The 24338-nt window shown below is 39.3% G+C and overlaps 1 protein-coding gene across 2 annotated transcripts in view; it reads left to right on the forward strand.

Annotated features, from left to right (window-relative positions):
• The window catches only part of MRE11 (MRE11 homolog, double strand break repair nuclease), a 64169-nt gene that overhangs the window by 37732 nt on the left and 2099 nt on the right, over positions 1-24338 (forward strand). The window contains exons 15-19 of one of the 2 annotated variants that reach the window (XM_036259434.1): positions 1509-1728; positions 3241-3324; positions 9025-9083; positions 11870-11937; positions 22933-23017. In XM_036259434.1, coding sequence (XP_036115327.1) covers positions 1509-1728; positions 3241-3324; positions 9025-9083; positions 11870-11937; positions 22933-23017 — 516 coding nt within the window. The remainder of the gene's footprint in view (positions 1-1508; positions 1729-3240; positions 3325-9024; positions 9084-11869; positions 11938-22932; positions 23018-24338) is intronic. The other variant, XM_036259436.1, reaches the window with a different exon arrangement.

Raw genomic sequence — 24338 nt, forward strand, 5'->3', positions numbered from 1 at the left:
GGCAGACTGTCACTTTGTTTGACCTCATCTGTGCACATGTGTGTCAGATTATTTAGAATTTTTACCACTTTGCACTTGTCCATGAGTGACCAAAAAAGTATCAGGGGTGTTGTTTTGGGGCTTACAAATAAATTTTGGTAAGTAGGTGAATTGCAAATACGGAATCCAAGAATGAAGATTGCCTGTATCTCATCTGGGACAAGAAAGACGAATTAAAATCTTTCTCTACTATTTAAAAATATTTTTTGCTGTATTTCCTAAAGTTTTGGGATGACGTATTGAGCCCTTTATGTAGTGATTCAGCTGTTATTTCACTTCCCCTGAGATCATCAGTATGAAACTGGATTACTTCCCCCTCCCACCACTTGGCTCTTGTTTCTACCCCGCCTGCTTTGTTCTCGTCTCCTCGTTTAGCTCTGTCTCTCCTTACTTCATGGCATCACGGAGAGCTTGGAAATGCTCTAGCTACCTCTTCTTAGACCCCGAATGTATCATTCCAAGCAAGAAAGACTGTTGTCTCGGCCTCTCTACGAGTGGATCCGTTTTGTAGAGCTCTGCACTGCCTGTCTCCCGTCTCCCGTAACTGGTCGGATAGTCACATACCCGTCTTCATAGATGATTTGGTTTGGGGTTAGAGCTATTTTCTAATTTTAGTGAAAATGTATTTATTTTTATTCTTCTTGTTTAGTTTAAGGGAGGACATTGTTTTCTTTTATTCTGTATTTAATAAGAAAATCTGTATTAATTTCAGAGTTAATTAGAACATTTTTTAAGTCTCAAACTTGTCTTATCTAAAGTTTTTTTTTTTTTTGCTTAATTCCTTCACCTTTTTACCCGTCTCCCCTCTGACAGCTGTCAGTCTGTTGACAGTTTCCTTTCAAATTAAAATTTGTGGCATATTCTTGGCTTTTATTCTTTTTCCAGGCTTTCAGTTGCTATATTTTACTTAATTCTTATTATTGTATATTTATGAGATTATCGCTCGTGTTTTTCTGATTGCAAAAGTAATATTTTAGAAAAAGTATATTGTAGACTATCTGTAACATTTAAGAATAAAGAAGAAAACAAAAGCATCTTAAAATTTTGTCACCCAGAAATAATGGGTATTGTTTGTGATTTTTTTCCTTGTTATTTATTGAGCTCATTGTACAAAGTAGCTCAAATGGTGAAAGTCTCTTACGAATGGTGGCGTAGAATTAGGGGCAATTGCCAATATGCCTCCCTGTTCTGTAAGTTTAGATTCTGTGAAGCTTCATCTTTTTTGGTAAACCTTTCAAAAGGTCTCATTTTACAAGGTGGTATTATAAAGTGATCTGACAAATTACAGGTTTTGAATTTGATGGACGGGGGAAGGAGGTTCTCTTGTTTTATACTTTTATAGCACGGTTAGTGAAAAATAATAGTACAGACAGTTTTTTTACTATGAAATGTTCCTCTGAATGACCAGACTGACTTTTAGGATGCAGCATCATCTACTAATGACTCCTTTCTCCTTGTTTTTTTCTCAGGCCATGACTAGGGCCAGAGCACTCAGATCTCAGTCAGAGAACTCCGCTTCTGCCTTTAGTGCTGATGACTTTATGAGTGTGGATTTGCCAGAACAGACAGCTGATGACTCTGATGACAGCATCACAGCAGCAGCCATCAAAGGAAGAGGACGAGGAAGAGGCCGAAGAGGAGGAAGAGGGCAGAATTCAGCATCAAGAGGAGGGTCTCAGAGAAGAAGAGGTTAGCACTGAGGACATTCCAGTGTTTGCACACATTTAGATTTGGCCATGGAGTGGGAAATACAGAAATGTATTCCTCTTGTTAGAATTGAGTTACACAGTCTTCTAAAAATTTATTTTGCTTATGCATAAAGTCAGTCTTTAATGTAGTTCTGACATGTACATTTTATTTAAATACATTTTGAATGGCTATATGCAGAAAGGGTTTTAGTTGCTCTTAGCACTTTTTTTTTTTTTTTAAGAACACTGTCTTTTACACAGTACCTTTGGGTACATTTAATGTTTTATTTCCTCTTACATGTACAAAGTAATAGTGAAGCAGATACACACTGTTGAGGAAAATGGCTAGCTAGTGGCATTGGCAGCAGGAAGAAAACTCCAGAGCATAGAAATTGTTATTTTTGTTACTGTCATAAGATACAGATGCCCACATTCACATAATGTGGCTTCATGATATTTGTTTGAAAAGAAAAACCACCCTAAAATACAATTTATTTTTTTTATAATCACCTGCATTTATCTTCAGATAGAACGGGAGAGAGAGAGGGAGGAAGAGAGAGAGAGAGAAACATCGATGTGTGAGAGACACATTGAGTGGTTGCCACCCACATGACCCTAACCAGCGCCAGGGCAAACTGCAATCAAGGTACGTGCCCTTAGTGGGAACCGAACCTGGGACTCTGGTCTGCAGGCTAAGCTCTAGCTGTTGAGCTAAACCAGCCAGGGCACAATTTGATTTCTTTTTTTTTTTTTTAGTTTTTTTTTTTATCCTCACCTGAGAACATTTTTTTATTTTTTGTTCAGAAAGAGTGGGAGGGAGAAAGAGGAAGAGAGAGAGAGAGAGAGAGAGAAACATCGACGTGAAAGGGACACATCGAGTGGCTGCCACCCGCATGACCCAACCAGGGCCGGGGGCAAACTGCACCCAAGATATGTGCCCTTAGTGTGAACTAAACCCAGGTCTCTCTGAACCACAGGCCGGCGCTCTAACCGCTGAGCCAAACTGGCCAGCGCCAATTTGATTTCTTAAAGCAATTATTAGCATTAGTTGCCATCATTGTGTTTAATGTGACACTGTTGTCACTGAATAGTCCAAACAAAATAGTCATCCAGTGACCTCATGATGCATTATACAAATCCATCCCTAGAAATATTTAAATTATTTTTAGTACATATTTTTTCATAGGAATTTTAAGCTGGTAAAATGGATAGCATTTTGATTAAAAATACCCAGGGAGAGAAATCCTCATCTTCTAGTGATAATTATCTTTTTTTTTTATATTTAGAATATTTTTCCTTAAATTTTAATTGGAGCAGTATTAGCCAAATGTAATAGAAGTATAGTCTCTGAAAATTGACTGTTCAGACTCTAGATGTTTCTTGTATATATCTTTGGCTTTTTATATGTGAACTATGTTTTGACATAACTTTATTTAGATTTTATTTTGGTGTTATTTCAAAAATACCTTGACTGCTGATGTGATTGTTTATTGACTGTTCATTGTTCTAACAGCAGGCACTGGTCTAGAGACTTCTACTCAAAGCAGAAGTTCAAGGGCCACTATATCAACATCTAGAAATATGTCTATTGTAGATGGTGAGTATAGACTGCAAATGATTATCTAGCAGTTATTTGTAAATTCCAATACAGGAAGAACTAGGAAACCTTGTTAGTAAATCTCATTTGTTTGTGTTGCCATCACTGGGGTGTCACAAGGGTTATTAGAATCACAGGATAAACTTTGCTAATTTAAAAGATCTTCGCCACTGGTTGGAGCTTTTGGAGAGAGTGAGCTGTAAAAAGTAATTTTTATATTTTCCTTTTATAGAAGGATTTCTAAGGCAAAGAAAAGGTAATTGGTCAGTATATCAATACTAGTCAAGAGAGAAGGAAGTGCTTCTTCTTTTTTTTTTTTAATCCTCACCTGAGGATATGTGGATGTGTTTAGGGAGAGAGAGAGAAACATCAGTTGGCTGCCTCCTGCAAGCACCCCATCCTGTATAACCCAGGTGTGTGCCCTGACTGGGAATCAAATCCACCACCTTTTTGGTGTACAGGACGACATTCCAACTCATCGAGCCACCCTGCCAGGGTGGAACTGCTTTCTGATGCATTGTTTACCTTCGTCCCTCGTGCTGCTTTTGTCTACTGTTAACATAGAGTCGTGTGAGCTATATTTAAGGGAAATTATGGTTGAGGTTCTTTGAATGAATTTTGTGTCCTGGCTGGCACAAAATTGGCTCAGCAGTCAGAGCATCAGCCCATGGACCAAAATGTTGCGGGTTTAATTCAGGTCAAAGGCATGTACTAGGGTTGCAGGTTCTATCCCTGGCCCCAGTTGGGGTTGTGTGGAAGGCAACCAGTTAATGTCTCTCTCTCACATCAGTGCCCCCCCCACTCCTCCTCTCCCTTTCACTCTCTAAAAATCAATGGAAAAATATATCCTCGAGGGAGGATTAACAAAAATGTAAATAATTAATTTTGTATCCTCAGACTAAAGGGACCTATTTTTAGAAATTAAATAATTTAATATAAAAACTTAATAAATTATGTTAAATAGTATGGTTTATGAGATCAGCTGAAGTTGTTAGATATATAAAAATATATGTTAAAATAGCTGGTGATATTTTTTCCCTATCTAGTATTCAGAGAGTATATCCATATATATGTATTTTATTTACTTTATCTTCTTATTTGAGGTAACTTTTATAGGGTAGGTTTCATTTTTTTATCACCCGAGGACATTTTTCCATTTTTAGTTCAGATAGAGTGGGAGGGGGAGAGAGAGAGAAAAAAAAAAGAACATCGCCGTGAAGGGGACACATTGAGTGGCTGTCTTCTGCACGACCCAACCAGGGCCAAGGACAAACTACAACTGAGGTACGTGCCCTTATTGGGAATCGAACCCAGGTCTCTCTGGACTGCAGGCTGATGTTCTAACTGCTGAGCCAAACCAGCCAGAGCAGAGGATTAAGTTTTGACAATTGAAGAGTTGTCACAAGATGAAATTTATCAAAGGTAAGTATAAAACGCATTTATGTTCAAAAGGTCAGCACACAAGTGTTCTGAGAGGTATGTGACATTAACAACAACCCAAGTCAAAAAGACTTAGGTCAATAAGAGCAGTGCAGGTTGACCTAACTGTCCAAGTCTAGTGGTGTCTTAAACATTATTAATAGAAGTTGTACATCTCTATAGCAAGGAAGTTCTTCCTCTGTATGGAATTGCATGCATCATGCTAAGAATACAGTGCTCAACTATTTTAAGAGGGATGTCAGCTATATATAATCATTGAGAAGAGAAACCATGTAATATTTTTTTTAAATGGTAGAGCCTGGTTGGTGTGGCTCAATGGTTGAGCATCGATGCATGCATCAAGAGGTCACCAGTTCAACTCCTGGTCAGGGCACATGCCCAGGTTGTGGGCCTGATCCCCAGTGGGGGGCATGCAGGAGGTGGCCAATTGATGTTCTTCTCTCTCATTGATGTTTCTATTTCTCCCTCTCCCTTCCTCTCTCTCTGAAAATCAATAAAGAAAAAAATTTTTTTTTGAAATGGTAGAAAGGATTTGGAATATCTGACCTGGGAAAAATTCAAGTCTTTATATAAATTAAGTCCTGTCTTATGAAAGATTGAATAGATTTGATGTGTATAGTGCCAGAGGTAGTGGTTTTAAATCTATGTTGAGTTATGGAGTCTTTAAGAGTCTGATGGTTGTGGTTTAGAACCCATGCGCTAGAGTCAGACCTGGTGTGGTCAGCCAGCTATTCACCTGCCGGCTCTGTGTCCTTGCACTATAAGCACCTGGAGAACAGGGGTTGCATTATTTTATTCCTCATTGTATTTACAGTGCCTGGCATATAGTAGGTGTGCATTAAGTACTTCAAAATAGCTGAATAAAAATTACTTAGAGATTGTGTAGCACAAAGGTTAAGATCATGCTTCTGAATTCAGAAAGACCTTGTTTTGAATTCTGACTTCTTGATTTACTAGTTGTATGTCCTCCAGTGGATCAAACTTTTCATGTCTAAGCTTCAGTGTCCTCATCTGTAAGATGGGTGATGATTGCACTGACCTCCTTGGGTTATTTTGAGGATTAATGAGAAAATGCAAGTGAAATACCTGGAATAGTGTCTATGCAAATTATGCCCCAGTAAGTGTGAACTATTATTATTCTCTAAGCTTCATATTCCTTAGCTATAAAATTGGCAGTGTTGTATTTACTACACAAAGTAGTTCTAAGTACTAAATGAACTTGCGCATATGCATTGCTAAGTGCAGAACTTAATAAGAATCAAATGAGACTGCTACTGTTAGTATTAGTGGCAGTGTTTACAATAAACTTATGAACATGGATGGTTCATAAATTAGTCTAAATTTATCTTTTGTATAATTAATTTGGTGTGATGGTTTTGCAGTTTAACTGATCACCTCCGACACTGCACCTTTTTTGAATAAATGAAATTGACTTTTTAATATATATGTGTAGAACATTTTTATCAGATTACATTTGGTATTTAAGTCTCTGACAAAATAACCACAGTGTATTAACTAGAATTGCCATAACTTTGGGACAAAAGCAACTATAAAACTGTAACTTCTGGGTCTCTACTATACATAAAGAAATGAAGAGATAAATAGAGGTCAGATTCTGTTAGGACAAGCTCTATGGAGTATAGAGATTTGTTGTACAGGAATTTTATGGGAAAAGGCAGATATTACTTTTAAAGTCAACAGTAGTTATAAATAAAAGTTGACAGCTCATAATTTTCCGTTGATGTTTGTTTGTAGAGGATAATGACTAAAACTAATAAAAGATACTTCTGATGCCTCTGCCCTTGCATTGATTTTACCACCCTGGCTACCACTGCTGCCAATGTGTTTACTACTGCTGTTACTAGCTACATTCTTTGAATACCTTCTACTTTGGGACACTTGCCAAAGCAATTAGCATTAACTACTTTTTTTATCCTTTAATTTCTGCATGAAGTATTATTAACAGTATATTACAAGATGGGGAAACTGAGACTTAAGCCAAAGAGCTTGGCCATAGTCACCCAGCTAGTAAGTCAAAGTAAGTCTGACTGTAACCAGCTCTTCACCACTGGGCTGGATCGCCTTCCTGACCAAACTCGTCATTTAGTTTCTGATAATACTAATTACCTCACAAACATTTATTCATCTTTGGCTATTCACTGGTAATAAAAAGAAAGGTGGGCTCGTGATTTCAAGGGTCTGAGTTTGAGGAGTCAATTAGTAAATAATGAGCAGAAATACTCTTGGAAAGAGTCATGATGATGGGCTTTTTCAGTCAGTTGCCCTCCAGCCTTCTGAGTAGAGTAGGATGTCAGGCCACACATAGGGTAGGGCAGATAAGAACTCTGCTCCTGCCCTTGTCTCCTCTCCCAGGTAGTCATCCCAAAGCAGGGATAGGACCTGGAATAGGAAAAATGAACAAATCAGATATTTGGGCCAAGTGGAAAGATTCTGAGCTTCCTGACAGGGAGAATTCGGGGCTTTATGGGATTCTTTGAGATTTTAACTTTTCAAGCTTTCTCTCTTTTTTTTCCTCCTCTTGCCATTTGGTTTAGGGGTTGTTTGGGGGAGTTTTTTTAAAATTAGGAAACAAGTAAGGCTTAGGAGAAAATAAACCCCTAATTGACCATTTGAAATTTATCCCAATTTCAGTGTGTGAGTGTATGTGGTGGATTTGGGGGAGACACCAGCTGGGAGTTCTACATTTCAACTAAATTCTGACATGTAGATAGCCTCAGATTCCACAGGTTAAGGGCTGAGTTCCACAAGGCTGTCCCCCTCCACTTCAGATGCCAGTCTGAACCCAGGTTGTTACCTGTGCTTTTGACCAACTGGTTATCAATGCGAGGTTCTCATGACCCCCCCACCCCCACCCCTTGGTTTTGATTAATTTGCCCGGGCGGCTCACAGAACTCAGGGAACTATTTTCCTCACCAGATTACCTGTAAGGGTACCAGTCAACAGCCAGATGAAGAGATGCATAGAGAAGGAGCTTATGTCCTAAGGGAGCTTGAGCCTGGCATCGTGGCACATGGAAATGGTCTGGTTCCCCACCTGGAAGCCCTCCAACCACTTCCTTTGGGTTTCATAGAGGCTTCATTACATAGGCACAATTGATTAAATCATTGGCTGTAGGTGATGAATGTAACTTCAGCCCATCTTCCCTCCCCAGAAATCAGGGAATGGGACTGTAGTTCTAATTCTCCATTCTTGGTTAGTTTCCCTGGCAACCACCCTCCAACTTTAGATGCAGTCCCCAAGTTACCAAATTAACATAATAACTGATACCTCTATGGCTGTCATCACTTAGGACATTCAGAGAGTTTTAGGAACTCTGTACCAGACAAAACCAAATATAGAGGGATGGGCAAAAGGTTTGCAGTTATGAGTATGCGAAGCAGTTTATTCTTGTATTTATTATATTTATTGTTATTATTATTATTAACTTACTTTTGCCCTCCCCTGTATATTTCTTATTGTAAAATCATAATAGCACAGTTTGGGGCTTGGAAATAATCAATGGTTAATTAAGCTTCATGTTTCTAACCAAGTTTATAAAATTAAAGCATTCAGAAGAAGGTTTTATCGTGGAATAAAAGATATGCTGTTTTCTATAATTCTCCTCTAGTCTCTTTCTTTCTTTTTTTAAAATGTTTTTATTGATTTTTAGAAAGAGGGAAGGGAGAGGGGATCGAGCCCAAAACCCAGGCATGCGTCCTGACCGGAAATCAAACCAGGGACCTCAGTGCACAGGATGATGCTTGACCGAGCCACACCTGCCTGAGCTGGACTATTTCTTAAGTACTGGAGATGGTTACCAAAGCAGAGGGGAATAAGAGTTCTTCCTGGAACCATAGCTCCTAACATAGCCACAGGGAAGGGTATTGCCAACTGTAAGAGAAGGGAGATGTTAGGAGGGTTCCTCTGATGTATTTGGGGTTTAGTCTGTTAGGTGATCAGATTTTATCCTTCAGGTATTCATCTATAAAATTTTTTAGTGTAGGTATCTTTATGAACACAGCTTGTTACTGTATTTGAATAAGCCATGAAATTATATGAAACTGGCAGCTAGACATTTATTTATTTGAACATATAATTAGTTATACCTCCCTTCAGATTTTAAAAAATGTAAATGGTTTTCTAATTAGTCATCAAGGGTTTTTGCAAATAGGACTTAGAGAATCTTTAGCTAAAGAAATGTACAAAATTTTCAGTTATTTTAAGAACAACATAATGGATATTTCATCTTTTTCATTGTAGCCTTTAAATCTACAAGACAGCAGCCCTCACGAAATGTTGCTGCTAAGAATTATTCAGAGGTAAGAAAAAAGTTTTATAGTTGTGTTTTAATAATTTATGTATTCTGAATTACAAATTGTCTATTCTTTAATCAACAAAGTAAATAAAAGGAGAAAAAGTGTGAAACATTAAAGCTGGAGAGAACTTGATCTAGGCAGGGCTTCTAGGATTTTTTTGTTTTGTTGTTTTTCTCTCTTTCTTAAAATAATGGATTAGAAATCCATAAATGTGTGTATCTAGTAATTTTTTTAGTAAAGTATTTATTAAAAGGTTTTTTTTATTGATTTCAGAGAGGAAAGGAGAGAGAAACATTGATGAGAGAGAAACACCAACTGGTGCCATCTGCACACCCCCTACTGGGGATTGAGCCCACAACCTGGCCATGTACCCTGACTGGAAATCAAACTGGTGACCTCTTGGTGCGTGGGAAAGTGCCCAATGAACAGAGCCACATTGGCCAGGCTCCAGTACTTTTTTAAAGATAACAGTTTTGGACCAAAGGGCCCATGCATGGACTACTGATAACAGAAGATAGGAGTTCGGTGCATACAGAGGTTTTGTTTAGGCATGGCTTCCTTTTGCTGCATATAGTCTCATAACTTTGGCCTGTGTCTTAATGGCTGAAGCTAGACTCAAGAAACTGAAAGATTTAAGACTACGGACCTCTGTGTTCAGCTGTAGATATAACATAGGCCTCTGCTCTTCCTCTGTATTCAAGAAGAGTCTAATATGTGCTTGAGTGTCCTGTTACGTCACTTTCAGAACCCATGTGTGTTCACTCCCAAGCCAGTAGTCTTCCCAGGTTTCTCAGCACCAATGCTATTGACATTTAAAAAAAAAATTATGTATTGATTTTAGAGAGAAGAAAGGAGAGAGAGAGAAACATCAATTTGTTGTTCTACTTATTTTTGCATTCGTTGGTTGATTCTTGTATGTGCACTGATTGGGGATCAAACTAGTAACCTTGGTGCATCAGAATGACACTCTAACCAACTGACTAACCCAGTCAGGGCACCACCAACATTTTGGACCCAGAGAAGTCTGATTTGAGGGATTGTCCTGTGTATTGTGGGATGTTTAGCAACATCCTGGCCTCTACCTACTAGATTCCAGTAGTACCCCCTATTTCTATCCATTAGAAATTTCTCCAGACATCTCTCAATGTTTCTGGGATAGGAGTGTGGCTTAAAAATCACCACCTGTTGAGAATCATTGTTCTTTCTCATACTGCCTCACAGCTTTTTCTCAAATTTTAATCTTGATCTCTCAAGTACATGACACAATTGACTACCACCATTTGCAGAAAACGCCTCTGTCCTGATTCTAATCTTGTTCTTTTTTATATATATAATTTTTCTTTCTTGAATTTTAGAGGGAGAGGGAGAGAGAGACATCGATGAGAGAAAACATTGACTGGCCGTCTCCTGCATGCCCCCACTGGGGATCAGGCCTACAACCTGGCATCTGCCCTGATCAGGAATCGAACTGGCAACCTCTTGGTGCGTGGGTCAACGCTGAACCACTGAGCCATACCAGCCAGGCCTAATCTTGTTCTTTTCTCTCTCTTAACTTCATCTTTCTTTTTTTATTTCCTCTTCTTTCTGTTACTTACATATATGTGGGTGTACCACTGCTAACTTTTATCCTGAGGTTTATTTCATTCTTTATAATCAACTATTGCCTGCTAGTGCTTCAAAATCATATCAAAAACAAAATTATTATCATGTTTGCAAGGTGTCTTCCCTTCTTGATTTTTCTGTTATCAGGCAGGAACATGAATTCAAGAAGGACAAGTCATCCAAACTAGCTTTTCTTTCTATTTTTTCTTTTGTTAATCCTCACCCGAGGATACTTTTCCATTAATTTTTTTTTTTTTTTTTTAAGAGTGGAAGGGAGGGAGAGGGAGAGGGGGAGAGAGTGAAATATCACTGTGAAAGAGATACATTGACTGGTTGCCTCCCATACAACCCCAGCCAGGGCTAGGGAACGAACCGGCAACCCAGGTATGTGCCCTTGAACGGGAATAGAACCTGAAGCCCTTTGGTTTCTGGGCTGATGCTCTAACTGCTGAGCCTAACCAGCCAGGGATGTTTTTCATTTTTTTGATTGAGATTACACAGATTAGGTGAATGTTGAATGCATTTAATTCCTTCAAAGCACATGAGATAATCTTCTTATAGTTTTATGAACAAAATGCAGGAATATTGACTAGATTCATAGCCACTTGTACAACTGCGTTTAATGACTTTTGATTAATAAATAGTTTACTGTCAACCTGCAGGGGGAGATGTTAGGTGCTGTCTTTCCAGTATTTTGTCCTGGGCTTTATCTTAGATGAAGACGTAGCAAATGTGTGTATCGCGTGTCAAGATAACACAAAATGTAGATGAATGGGTAGCATTTTGGATGCTAGAATCAAGAATCACAGAAGATTCACAGATATCTTTATCTCCTCATTAGAACCTAAGAAAATCACAGGGCGTTATCTGGACATGACTCCCTGTGAGTCACTCACCAGGCTACCTGCATGTTCCCTCAGGTACCCAGGCTGCCCTGGTGGCCAAGAGGAGCGAAGTCGCACATGTTGTATAAAATACTACTCGAGAATGAAGGGTGGCATTGGAGGAGGCCAGGCTGAGCTTTAGTTGTGATCATTGCTGATTATATGATTTCTACTTCTTTAATTGTGGCTTTTTTTATATATTAAAAACAAAAATAAAAAACTTGAGCTTCAGTTATTTAACTCATTTTTCACTGAACAGTTGTTTCCACAAAAACTATTTGCTATTTTGTTTTCTCCCCTTAGGTGATTGAGGTGGATGAGTCAGATGTGGAAGAAGACACTTTTCCTACCACTTCAAAAACAGATCAAAAGTAGGTGCAGTGACTTCCTGCAAAAAGAAACACCTGAAAAAATAAAACCTTATCCAGAATTTTACTTATACATATTTCTATGCCCCAGACATTTAACAGACTTACTTTCAGCTAGTCAGGTACGGAGAGAAGTGAAAAATGGACCTAAGGACTTTATCATAGAATCAGTGCAGGATCATCCAAGTATTTTCATTGAAAGTTTATGTAACCCGTTATTTGTTTCCTTCTGTCTTTATTACCTACTGCTTTACTTAATGGAGTACTATGTTCTCTCCAATGGACAGAAAATAGTTTTGTATTTTGTTAATGCTTGATTTCAGCTTCTCTTCATCATCATATTTTTATACTGAGTTCTTTAGGGTGCTGGTGCTAAACACTGGAGAGGGGATCACGTTGCCTTTCTCTGCCTTCAGAGCACTAAATGCTCTTTCTGTCCTTCTGGACCTGGCCTGTTGCAAGGCTCGGCTTGGTTCATGTCACCATTTTCTTCTGTGTGTTCACATTTTAGTTGAATACAGCTCAACTAAAACTCAGCAAATGAAAAATTTTGGTTAAGAATGTAACAGTTTTTTTTTAATGCTTGTTTTCTGTGCAAGCATTATATTCAGTCTGATGGGGAACATAATACGTGTTTTAATAAGCTTACTGCCTTCAGGCAACATAAATTGTAGTGGAAAAGAGAGATGAACACATTTAATCCATTAAGGGATGATTGAGTCCCCACATAATTATGTTTGGAATTTTATTATACAAACTAGGTATGAGTTCATATAGGCTCTCAGAAAAGGGGAGCAGGAAGGGGAGCTAGAAGTGTGGACTCGCATAGAAAGAAAGGCTCTGTTGAAGGAGTATAGTTTAGCTGAGATTTTAAAGGTAGCAATTACTTGGATTCGTGGGGTAGAGAATGACCACCCAGCGCAATGACATGAGCATTGAGGAGTTAGAGAAATAGGGGAGCTGGAGGGAAAGCTCTACCTCATTTCTCAAACTTTTTTTCATTACCTAAGGATAAAAGTGAAATTTAATTAAAATTACAAATTTAATTTAGAAATTAAATACTAAAGGGCAACATTTTGTTGGATAGAATTGAGCTTGAGAGGGCCAAAAACCATTGTAAAATCTTAAGATGTTTTACCTACTTCAGTCCTGGGAATCATTTTTGTTCTGTGGATGTGAGAATGTATGGTGTATGTGAATTGAGGGTCTTTGTTGGAAAATTGGTAGGTATAGTTCCACTTTTTATTCAGTTAAACCTTATGCTAGGAGCTAAGGATAGAAATATGAAAGAATGTCTCCTTCCTTCCAGGAATGTACTTCCGTGGTATGCTAAGCACGGGCCCTAATAGCCCGCCAAGGTAAATGTTTTATTCGAGTGTAGTGAAGTCTAAGGGCAGTGCTGGTGTCTTCCGAGGATAGGTCACTGAAGGTCTTACAAAGAAGGTAGGTGACAGTTGAGCTGTGTAAGAGTGCTTGAAGGAAATTAGGGTGCAGCAGCAGAGTAACGTCACAGGCCACAAACACCTGCTTTGTAAGGGTGATCAGAGAAAGCCTCTGTGGAGGTTATGTTTATGCTGCAATTTTACTAAACGAGACTTAGCCTTGCAAAAAGTGGAGGGAAATGCATGTGCACAGTCTCTAGAAGAAGGAACAAGGTTACTGGAATTTGGGAGCTGGCAACTAAAGCCTCGTGGAAAAGGAGGTGGTTGGAGAGACAACAGGAAAGAGGCAGGAGAACGTCATTCAGCAGGAACCCGTGAGCAGGGTAATGGATTTAGACTTGATTATAAATGCAGGGGAAGTCAGGGGAGGGTTTTGAGACAGTCGTGGCACTTGTCTGCCGACGTGGACGTGGACGCGGTGGTGCCAGAACAGGAGTGTGAGCCGGCTGACCTGGGAGGAGGGCCCTGTGGGGCTCTGGGGTCGGGGGGTGGAGGCTTGCAGCAGCGTGGTAGCAGGGGAAATGGAGAGAATAGGTGGTTCCAGGTGGACATGCCGGAAGTTGAGGATGGGTTGAATATTTGGAGTAGGGGAGAAGGAGGAGTCATGGTTGGTGTCCAGGTTTCCTGTTTGAGCGAGCACTTTGATGGTGCCATAAGCTGAGAAAGACACGAAAGGAGAGACAGATTCTGTAGGGACGATAGGCAGATAATCAGGTCTACCTCAGACTTGGAAACTTTGAGATGCTTGTGAAATTTATATGAAAGATTATAGGTGATTGGATAGATGACTCCAGAACTCAGATAAGAGGTTTGAATGGTACCTATATTTACTTCTCAGCAGCTTATAACTTGATATGTACGGTCACTGAAATGGATCGACCACCCTGAAAGAGAAGGTAGAGAAAAGAGGGCTTGTGTTCTGATCCTGGGGTTTCAACATTTAGCTTAGGTCAAGTAGAAGAGGTGAGAGAGACATGAGAAAGACCCAGGAGGGTACAGAGTGGCTGAAGCCAATGCTGGCCTTTGTAGGAGTGAAAAATGCCGAGTCAGGCTCAGATGCAGGTCAGTTTGTACATTTGAGGTAAGTAGTTGAGGACAATGGAGATAGTTCACTCATACGAAGACTGGCTTGAATTTCTCAGGGTTGAGTTACTTGCATTAAACAGGACCCCTTTGGTTCCAGCTGACAGAATCTAACTCAGACTCGCTTAGGAGGAAGGAGATTTATTGGAAGAAGATGCGCGTATCTCAGTCCATCGAAGGAAGAGCGTTCCTTTCTGAGTACTTACTTGATTGTTCTTGTTTTTGTAAATTAAAACACACACAAACAGGTCTAGCTTTCTGTTTTTTTGTGGGTTTTTTTTTCAGTAGTGAATATAGTTTAGAAGAATACTGTATAGTTCAACTTGTATGGGGTCCTTATTTTTTATTACTGGAACTAATGAAAATACAGTTTTAGTATGTTTGACATATATTTAAGAGGATTAAAGAAAATATCTTTATTTTGTTAGCATTTTTGGTTGTCTACTTTTCAGTTGACTAAATGTTTGTTGACTTCTTACTTGCTTATGAGGGGTTATAACTGGATTATTCAGCACTTCCTGTGTGTCGGGCACTGCTCTGAGCCCTTGCATATGGATCAGCTTGTTTGGTGCTCACAAGCACCCAGGAGGTAGCTGCAGCTACAGCTGTATTACCCGTGTTTTTCCTTTGGAGACAGGAGGGTAGGCTAAGTATCTTACCTAAGGTCACCCAACCACACAGCCGGGCGGTCTGCTCAGAACTTGTCTCTGCTGTTGCTTCTTAACCTAACCTGAGATTGAGCTCTCAGATCACTGTGCAAGCAGTACGGATCAGTTGATGAGAGGAAATTTAGAAATTAATATTCTGGCAAGAAATCTGAGCTTAACCTTGGCAGAGTTATGTTTCTGATGACAGCAGCTGAATGACATACACTTAGGATGTTTTGAAGACTTACTTAGTAATGGCATGGTTTCACTTATAATTTAAAACTCTGCCACTTACTGGGTTGGGCCTAGTGCAAGTTTTTTTACTTCTCTGTGGCTCAGCGTCCTTCATCATAGAATAAAGATAATATTTACCTCAAAGGGTTGTTATGAGGCTTAAATGAGTTGATATTGGTAAAATACTAGGTGTAGGACCTGGCACATAGTAACAGCTGTAGAAGTGCTTATTAAAGAACAGGCTGGGGAAATAGAACAAGAGTGAGAGGGACAGTAGTAAGCAGGACGAGCACTCATGTTTCTGGCAGTTAAGTTTAGAAAGGAGATCACTTCCAGTCCCTTCTGCCAGATGGGCAATGGAAAGCCCGTTTTTCCCGGGAAAAATTGTTCCCAGCTCTGCCATTGTTGTGCTGGCACTAAGAGGACACTTTCAGATTTCATCCATCTGGCAGATACTCACCACCTTCCCCTTAAAGAAGCAAGCGAGAGAAGACCCAGCTCCGCCGGGCTGGTGGAGGAGGAGAGATGGGGGGATTCTGTTAGAGCTTGCCGTGGGGAGAACTAACATTTTTGGCATACTGTTGATGTGCCAGGCCCTGCCCAAGGTCAGTTCCACATTATGCTTATAGCACTGCTGCACCTGATTTACTGGCTGACATCTCTAGGCAGGAATTCTGATTTATGACTCCAAATGATATCTGAACAAAAATGGAGGAAACTTATACCCCGGCTCTCAATTTGACATACTTCCCTCCCATTATTTTTGAGCCACTTGTGAGGCTAATCAAATCAAACACTATTTGACATCCTGGACAAAAGCCCATTTATTCAACCCTGCAATCAAAACAGTATAACCATTTCTTTCCCATCTCACCACTGATTTCTAGGGATATGGGATCTGTCACAGATGAGGTCTCTAGGTCTATGGGGTCCTCTGATGCAGAACTAGGATCTTGCTATGATCAAATGAGTCAACGTTAGCTTATTTCTGGGCCCTGTTGGTTATTTGACTAGAGAGAAATCAGAAAGCATCTGGTCTCCATGGGTGTTTCTTTCCATAACCCTCCACCTTTCCCCAAACCCCCAACAGGATCCAGTCACCTGAGCACTGTGGCTTTATGCTTTTGGTGATCTGCTCGTTCCTGGCACAGGTGGATAGTCATTGTAATTAACCATTTTCTGCTTAGGTCAAGTACAGAGATGGAGACTCCCCAGATGGATCAGTTGGCAAATTTCTTGATCCTCTACCTCTAAAGCTATGCTGCTTGACAAATCCTCCAGTCCCTTACTTTGTGCATTAGAACCTGCAGATATTTCTTGCTTTCTTCTGACATAAGACTTCTTGATTCTCAACCCATTTGTTCAGACAAGACCTTCAGACCTATTTATCTTGCTATAATAACATCCCAAAGCACCCCAAAATTAGGTAATAATTCACAAATACTGTTTTCATTTAAGATAGGAGTCAGCAAACTTTTTTTTTTTTAATCCTCTCTTGGGTTATTTCTCCATTAATTTTTAGAAAGTGGAAGGGAAAGAAGAAAAGAGAGAGAAACATCGCTGTGAGAGAGACACATTGATTGGTTGTCTCCCGCATGACCCTCAGCAGGGCCAGGGATCGAATCTGCAATCCAGGTACATGCCCTTGACCCGGAATTGAACCTGAGACCTTTCGGTCTGTGGTCAGTGCTCTAACCATTGAGCCAGACCGGCAAAGGCAGCAAACATTTTTTTTTTTTTTTAATTAATTTTTGTTACAGATGTTTCTCTTTTTCCCCCCACTAACTCCCCCCCCCTGCCCTGTCCCCAGTTTGTTGTCCGTGTCCACTGTTCATGCATACATGCATATAAGTTCTGTGATTTATCTCTCCCCCACCATCCCCTCTTCTGGGGATTGTCAGTCTGTACCCCACCTCCACGTCTCTGGGACTACCTCATTCCTCAGACTGTTATGTTCATTATATTCCACAAATAAGTGAGATCATATGATACTTGTCCTTCTCTGTTTGGCTTGCCTCACTCAGGACGATACTCTCCAGGTTCCTCCATGTAATCTCAAAGGACAAGAGATCTTTCTTTCTTACAGCTGCGTAGTACTCCATTGTGTATATGTACCACTGCTTTTTTATCCATTCGTCTACTGATGGACACTTGGGCTGTTTCCAGATCTTAGCTATTGTAAATAGTGCTGCTACAAATATGGGGGTACATATATTCTTTCTGTTTGGTGTTTCAGGCTTCTTAGGGTATGTTCCTAGAAGTGGGATCACTGGGTCAAATGGAAGTTCAATTTTTAATTTTTTGAGGTAACACCATATTGTTTTCCATAGCGGCTGCACCAGTCTGCATTCCCACCAGCAGTGTACTAGAGTCCCCTCTTCTCCACACCCTCACCAACACTTGTTGTTTGATGATTTGTTGATGGTGGCCATTCTCACAGGTGTGAGGTGATACCTCATTGTTGTTTTAATTTGCATCTCTCTGATCATTAGTGATGATGAGCATTTCTTCTTATGTCTCTTAGCCATTTGTATGTCCTGTTTGGAGAGGTGTCTATTTAGATCCTCTGCCCATTTTTTAATTGGGTTCTCTGTCTTCCTTTTGTGGAGTTGTATGAGCATTTATATGTATTGGAAATTAACCCCTTATCTGATATATCATTGGCAATTATGCTCTCCCATACAGTGGGTAACCTTTCCATTTTGATGATTGTATCTTTCGCTGTGCAGAAGCTTTTGAGTTTGATGTAGTCCCATGTGTTCATTTTCTCCTTTATTTCTGTTGCCTTAGATGATGTATCAGTGAAATTCTGCTGCATATGATGTCTGAAATTTTGTTGCCTACAGTTTTTTCTAGGATTTTTATGGATTCATGAGTCACATTTAAGTCTTTTATCCATTTTGAGTTTATTCTTGTGCAGGGTGTAAGTTGATGGTCTAGTTTCATTTTTCTGCATGTAGCTGTCCAATTTTCCCAGCACCATTTATTAAAGGGGCTGTCCTTACTCCACTGTATGCTGTTGCCACCTTTGTCAAATATTAATTGAGCATATTGCCTTGGGTCCATTTCTGGGTTCTCTGTTCTGTTCCACTGATCTATATGCCTGTTCTTGTGCCAGTACCAGGCTGTTTTGATTACAGTGGCTTTGTAGTATAACCTGAAATCTGGTAATGTGATCCCTCCAACTTTGTTCTTCCTTTTCAAGATTGCTGTGTCTATTCGAGGTCTTTTTCGGTTCCATATGAACTTTTGAAATACTTGTTCTAATTCTGTGAAGTATGCTGTTGGTATTTTGATGGGAATTGCATTGAATCTATAAATGCTTTGGGTAATACGGACATTTTAATGATGTTAATTTTTCCAATCCATGAACAGGGTATATGCTTCCACTTTTTTATATCTTCCTCTATTTCTTTTTTCAATGACCTGTAGTTTTCTGCGAATAGGCCCTTTATTTCTTTGGTTAAGTTTATTCCTAGGTATCTTAATTTTTTTGTGGCAATGGTAAATGGGATTGTTTTCTTAGTTTTTCTTTCTTTGAGTTCATCCTTGGTGTATAAGAATGCCATCGATTTCTTGACGTTAATTTTGTATCTTGCTTCTTTGCCAAATTCATTTATTAAGTCTAGTAAATTTTTGATGGAGTCTTTGGGGTTTCTACGTATAGTATCATGTCATCTGCAAATAATGACAGTTTCACCAATTTGGATCCCTTTTATTTTTTCTTCCTGTCTGATTGCTGTGGCTAAGACTGCCAGTACTATGTTAAATAAGAGTGGCGAAAGTGGGCATCCTTGCCTTGTTCCTGTTCTTAAGGGAAATACTTTTAGTTTTTGCCCATTGAGTATGATGTTGGCTGTAGGTCTTTCATATATGGCCTTTATTATGTCTAGATATGATCCTTCTATTCCCACATTGCTGAGCGTTTTTATCAGAAATGGATGCTGGATTTTGTCAAAGGCTTTTTCGGCATCTATTGATACGATCAGTGGTTTTTATTCTTCATTTTATTTATGTGGTGTATCGCGTTTATTGATTTGCGAATATTGTACCAGCCTTGCATCCCTGGGATGAATCCCACTTGGTCATGGTGGATAATTTTTTTGGTGTATTGCTGAAGCCGATGTGCTAGTATTTTGTTCAGGATTTTGGCGTCTATGTTCATCAGGGATATTGGCCTGTAGTTTTCTTTCTTTGTAGTGTCTTTTTCTGGTTTTGGAATTAGAATTGTGCTGGCTTCATAAAAGGAGATTGGAAGTCTTCCTTCTTCTTGAATTTTTTGAAATAGTTTGAGGAGAATGGGTGTTAATTCTTCTTTGAATGTTTGGTAAAACTCCCCCGTGAAGCCATCCGGGCCTGGGCTTTTGTTTGCTGGGAGAGTCTTGATTATATCTTCAATTTCTTCTGTTGATATTGGTCTGTTCAAGTTTTCCATCTCTTCCTGGTCCAGTTTTGGGAGACTATGTGTTTCTAGAAATATGTCCATTTCTCTTAGATTGTAGAATTTGTTGCCATATAATTGTTCATAGGTTGTTAACGATCTTTTGTATTTCCGTGATGTTGGTTGTTACTTCTCCTCTTTCATTTCTGATTTTGTGTATTTGGGTTCTCTCTCTTTGTTTCCTGGTGAGTCTAGCTAAGGGTCCATCAATCTTGTTTATCTTTTAGAAAAACCAGCTCTTTGTTTCATTGATCCTTTGAATTGTTTTTTTGGTCTCTATGCCGTTTATTTCTGCTCTGATCTTTACTATTTCCTTCCTTCTACTTGCTCTGGGGTTTTCTTTTTGTTTGCTCTCTAGTTCTTAAAGTTGTGAGGTTAGACAGTCTATTAGAGATTTTTCTTGTTTTTTTTTGTGGTAGGCCTGTAGTGCTTTGAATTTCCCTCTCAGAACTGCTTTCGCTGCATCCCATAGATTTTGTATTGTTGTGTCTTCATTTTCATTGGTTTCCATGAAGTTTTTGATTTCTTCCTTGATCTCCTCGGTGACCCATTCATTGTTTAATAACATGCTATTTAGCCTCCATGTGTTCAAATGACTTTGTATGTTCTTCTTGCAATTGATTACTAGTTTCATGCCATTGTGATCTGAGAAGATGCTTGATATGATTTCAGTCTTCTTGAACTTGTAGAGACTTAGTTTGTGCCCTAACATGTGGTCTATCTTTGAGAATGTCCCATGTGCACTTGAGAAGAATGTGAATTCTGTAGTTTTGGGGTATAATTCTCTGTAGATATCTATTAAATCCATTTGGTCTAGTGCTTCATTTAGAGTCTCTGTTTCCTTGCTAATCTTTTGTCTAGAGGATCTATCCAGTGATGTCAGCGGGGTGTTGAAGTCCCCTGCTATGATTGTATTGCTATCAATTTCTCCTTTGAAGTCCTCCAGAAGATTTTTAATGTATTTTGGTGCTCCTTTATTGGGTGCATATATGTTTATCAAGGTTATATCTTCCTGTTGGATAGATCCTTTCAATATTATGTAGTGGCCTCTTTGTCTCTAGTTATGGCCTTCATTTTGAAGTCTATTTTATCAGATATGAGTATTGCTACCTCAGCTTTTTTTTCCTTTCCGTTTGCCCCTTCACTTTCAATCTATGTGAGTCTTTTGTTGTGAGGTGGGTCTGTTGTAAACAACATATAGATGAGTCATGCTTTCTTATCCAATCAGCTACTCTGTGTCTTTTTATGGGAGCATTCAATCCATTTACCTTTAAGGTGATTATTGATATGTGCTTATTCATTGCCATTTTTGTTTAGTGTGGTTCTATTTTTCTTCCCATTTCTCCTGCTAATTATAGCAGTCCTTTTAACATTTCTTGCAGTGCTGGTTTGGTGCTAATGTATTCCCTTAGCCATTTTTTGTCTGGGAAGCTCTTTATTTGACCTTCCATTTTGAATGATAGCCTTGTTGGGTAGAGCAGTCTTGGATTCAGATCCTTGCTTTTCATGACCTTGATTACTTCATGCCTTTCCCTTCTGGCCTGTAGTGTTTCTGGTGAGAAGTCAGCTGAGAGCCTTATGGGATTTCCTTTGTAGGTAACCTGTTGCTTATCTCTTGCTGCTTTTAGGATTCTCTCTTTGTCTTTAATTTTTGGCAGTTTGATTACTATGTGTCTTGGTGTGAGGCCTGTTTGGGTTCTTCTTACTTGGGGCTCTCTGTGCTTCTTGAACTTGAATGCCTTCTTCCTTCACCAAATTAGGAAAGTTTTCTGTCACTATTTCTTTGAATATATTCTCTAACCCTTGCTCATTTTGTACTTCTTCGGGGATTCCTATGATGCGAATATTATTACGTTTCCTGTTGTCCCACAGTTCTCTTAAGCTGTCTTCCTGTTTTTTAATCGTTTTTTCCTTTTGGTTTTCTGATTGGTTGATTTTTTTCTACCCTGTCTTCTAATTCACTGATCCGGTTCTTAGCTTCCTCTACTCTGCTTTTTAGACCTTCCAATATGTTTTTCATTTCTGATATGTCGTTTTTCATTTCCAACTGGTTGATTTTCAACATTTCTATGTCTTTACTCATGGTGCTCATGTCCTTACACATACTGTTGAGCTTCCTCAAGATCATGGCTCTGAATTCTAGTTCTGTTAACTTGCTTAACTGCACCTCATTTATCTCATCTTCAGTAGAGGTCTGTTGTTCTTTCATTTGGTTTTTGTTTCTGTCTTTCACCATTTTGGCTATCACAGTGAGCTTTGGAGTCTGCCAAATTTTCCCTGTGGGTGTTGGTGTTCTGCTGTTTGTGGCTCCCTCTCCTGGGTTTGGATGAGGCAGGGAGGACCCACTTTCACCACAGCTGTCAAGTCTTAACTTTCCTGTAGTTCTTTTTGCCTGGAGGCTATTAGTAGAGATCTCCTGAAGACCCTTGGTTTCTGAGTTGCCTGAAAAACTCCCTCAGGTGCTCAGTGTAAGAGGATTTCCCGAGGTTGGGGCAGATGTTGGTTGGTAATGGGCCTGAATTAGCATAGCAAACTTTTTCTTAAAGGGCCAGATGGTAAATATTTTAGTCTTTGCAGACCAAGAGGCAAAAATCGAGGATATTATGTAGGTACTTATACAACCACTTTAAATTTAACCATTTCAAAATGAACATTTTTAGCTCACAGGCAGTTAAACACAGGCAGGCTGGATTTGGCCAGCCATAGTTTGCTGGCCCCGAGCTAAGACAACTTAAACTTTTTAATAATAAACAGACACAGGGATAGGAGTTCTACTACCATACGTCAACTTAAACTTTTTATTAATAAAAAGACACAGGGATATGAATTCTACTACCATACGTTAAGCTTCATAAGGGTAAGAATCATGATTTTATTGTTCACTGGTGTTTCCCAGGACCTAACATAGTACCTGGCAAGGTGCAAGCGCTCCGTAAATACTTGCTATTTGGTTTGGATTGAACATGATAATATAAACAGGCAACCCTGGGGAGTGGTGAGCCGTTAAGTTTTTAGTCCCTCTAATGTAGATTGAAGGCATTGTGTTGTTCCTGTGTTTATTTATAGCTACTACTAGAATGAAAAACTTACAATGTCTCCTTTGCTGAATTTTCTGGTTCATCTTCTTTGTTTCGCCCATGTTTTTCCTCAGGTGGTCGAACATGTCATCATCGTCATCAAGCAGACCCACGTCCCAGAGCCAGATAGCTAAAGGGGTCGATTTTTATTCAGATGAGGTAATAAAGTAATATTGTTAAATCTTAATTTTTAACTGCTTATAAAATTTAAACAGGGACTGCTGGTAGTTGCTGGAAATTATTTTTAAAATAGTTTCATTGATAACCTTTCTTTGAAGTATAGTTAGCTGAGTCAATGAGTAGCATCTTTTGAGAGCTCATCAGTGTAACTGTGTCAGATGTGAAGTCCTGCATATTTTAAAAATACCATATTCACTCAACTCTTTCTTAGTGTGCCCAGTTAACAATGGGTCAGAATAGGTATTTTTTTGCTCCTGTCGTCTATGTTTAGAGAAATAATGGCGATGATATCCTGAAAGCTTTTAATGTTACTTTAATAGAATATATATTAAGTACCCACTGTATGCTGCACACATTTTACATAAGAGATGGTGCATGGTAGTGATTTTCTTGTCACAGGTGTTCAGATAGTGACTGAAATGCAAGATGTCATGAAAGAAACTCCACTTCAAGACAGTTATCTGGACCAGAAAAATATAAAATCTCACCTAATTGAAATGAGGAAGAATAGGAAGAGGCAGAATCAGGACTTGTTTCTTGCCTTTATTCATTAGTTTCAGCCGAGTAGAATCGAAGCTGCATCGCAGAAGGAGGCTGGCCTTTCCCTCTCCTCCACGGCTGCCAGGAGTGGGCTTTGCTGGTTTCTGTTGACTTGTTTGAAGGTGCTTCTCTTAAGCCAAGACTCCTTTCTTTTGTTTATTTATTTATTAAATATGTTTTTATTAATTTTTTTAAAGAGACAGAAGGGAGAGAGAGAGAGAGAAACATCATGTGAGAGAAACATCCATTGGCTGCCTCCTGCACGCCCCCTACTGGGATCGAGCCCTGGGCGTGTGCCCTGACCTGGAATTGAACCGGGACCTCTCAGTCCACGGGATGATGCTCAATCCACTGAGCCACACCGGCTGGGCTCAGTTATTTATTTTAATTAAAAATTTTTTTAATTGTGGTAAAAACACTTTTAACTAAAGCTTTACCATCTTAACCATTTTTAAGAGTACAGCTCACTAGTGTTAAGTACATTCACATTGTTGTGTGACAGATCTCCAGAACTTGGTGATCTTCTGAAACTGAAAATCTCTGCCCATGGCAAAACTCCTGGTTCCTCTCCCCCCAGCACTCTACTTTCAGTCTCTGTGACTTTGACTACTCTGTAGATGCTTCGATGAGTGGAACCACACAGGATTTGTCATCTTTGTGACTGGCTCATTTGAGCATACTGTCCTCCAGGTTCAGTGCTGTTGTAGCACGTGACTCACTCCTTTTATTTCGAGCTTCAGCTGCTGCTATCATATTCCCT

This window comes from Molossus molossus, unplaced genomic scaffold (assembly GCF_014108415.1).
Source record: "Molossus molossus isolate mMolMol1 unplaced genomic scaffold, mMolMol1.p scaffold_m16_p_13, whole genome shotgun sequence".
Classification (NCBI taxonomy): domain Eukaryota; kingdom Metazoa; phylum Chordata; class Mammalia; order Chiroptera; family Molossidae; genus Molossus; species Molossus molossus.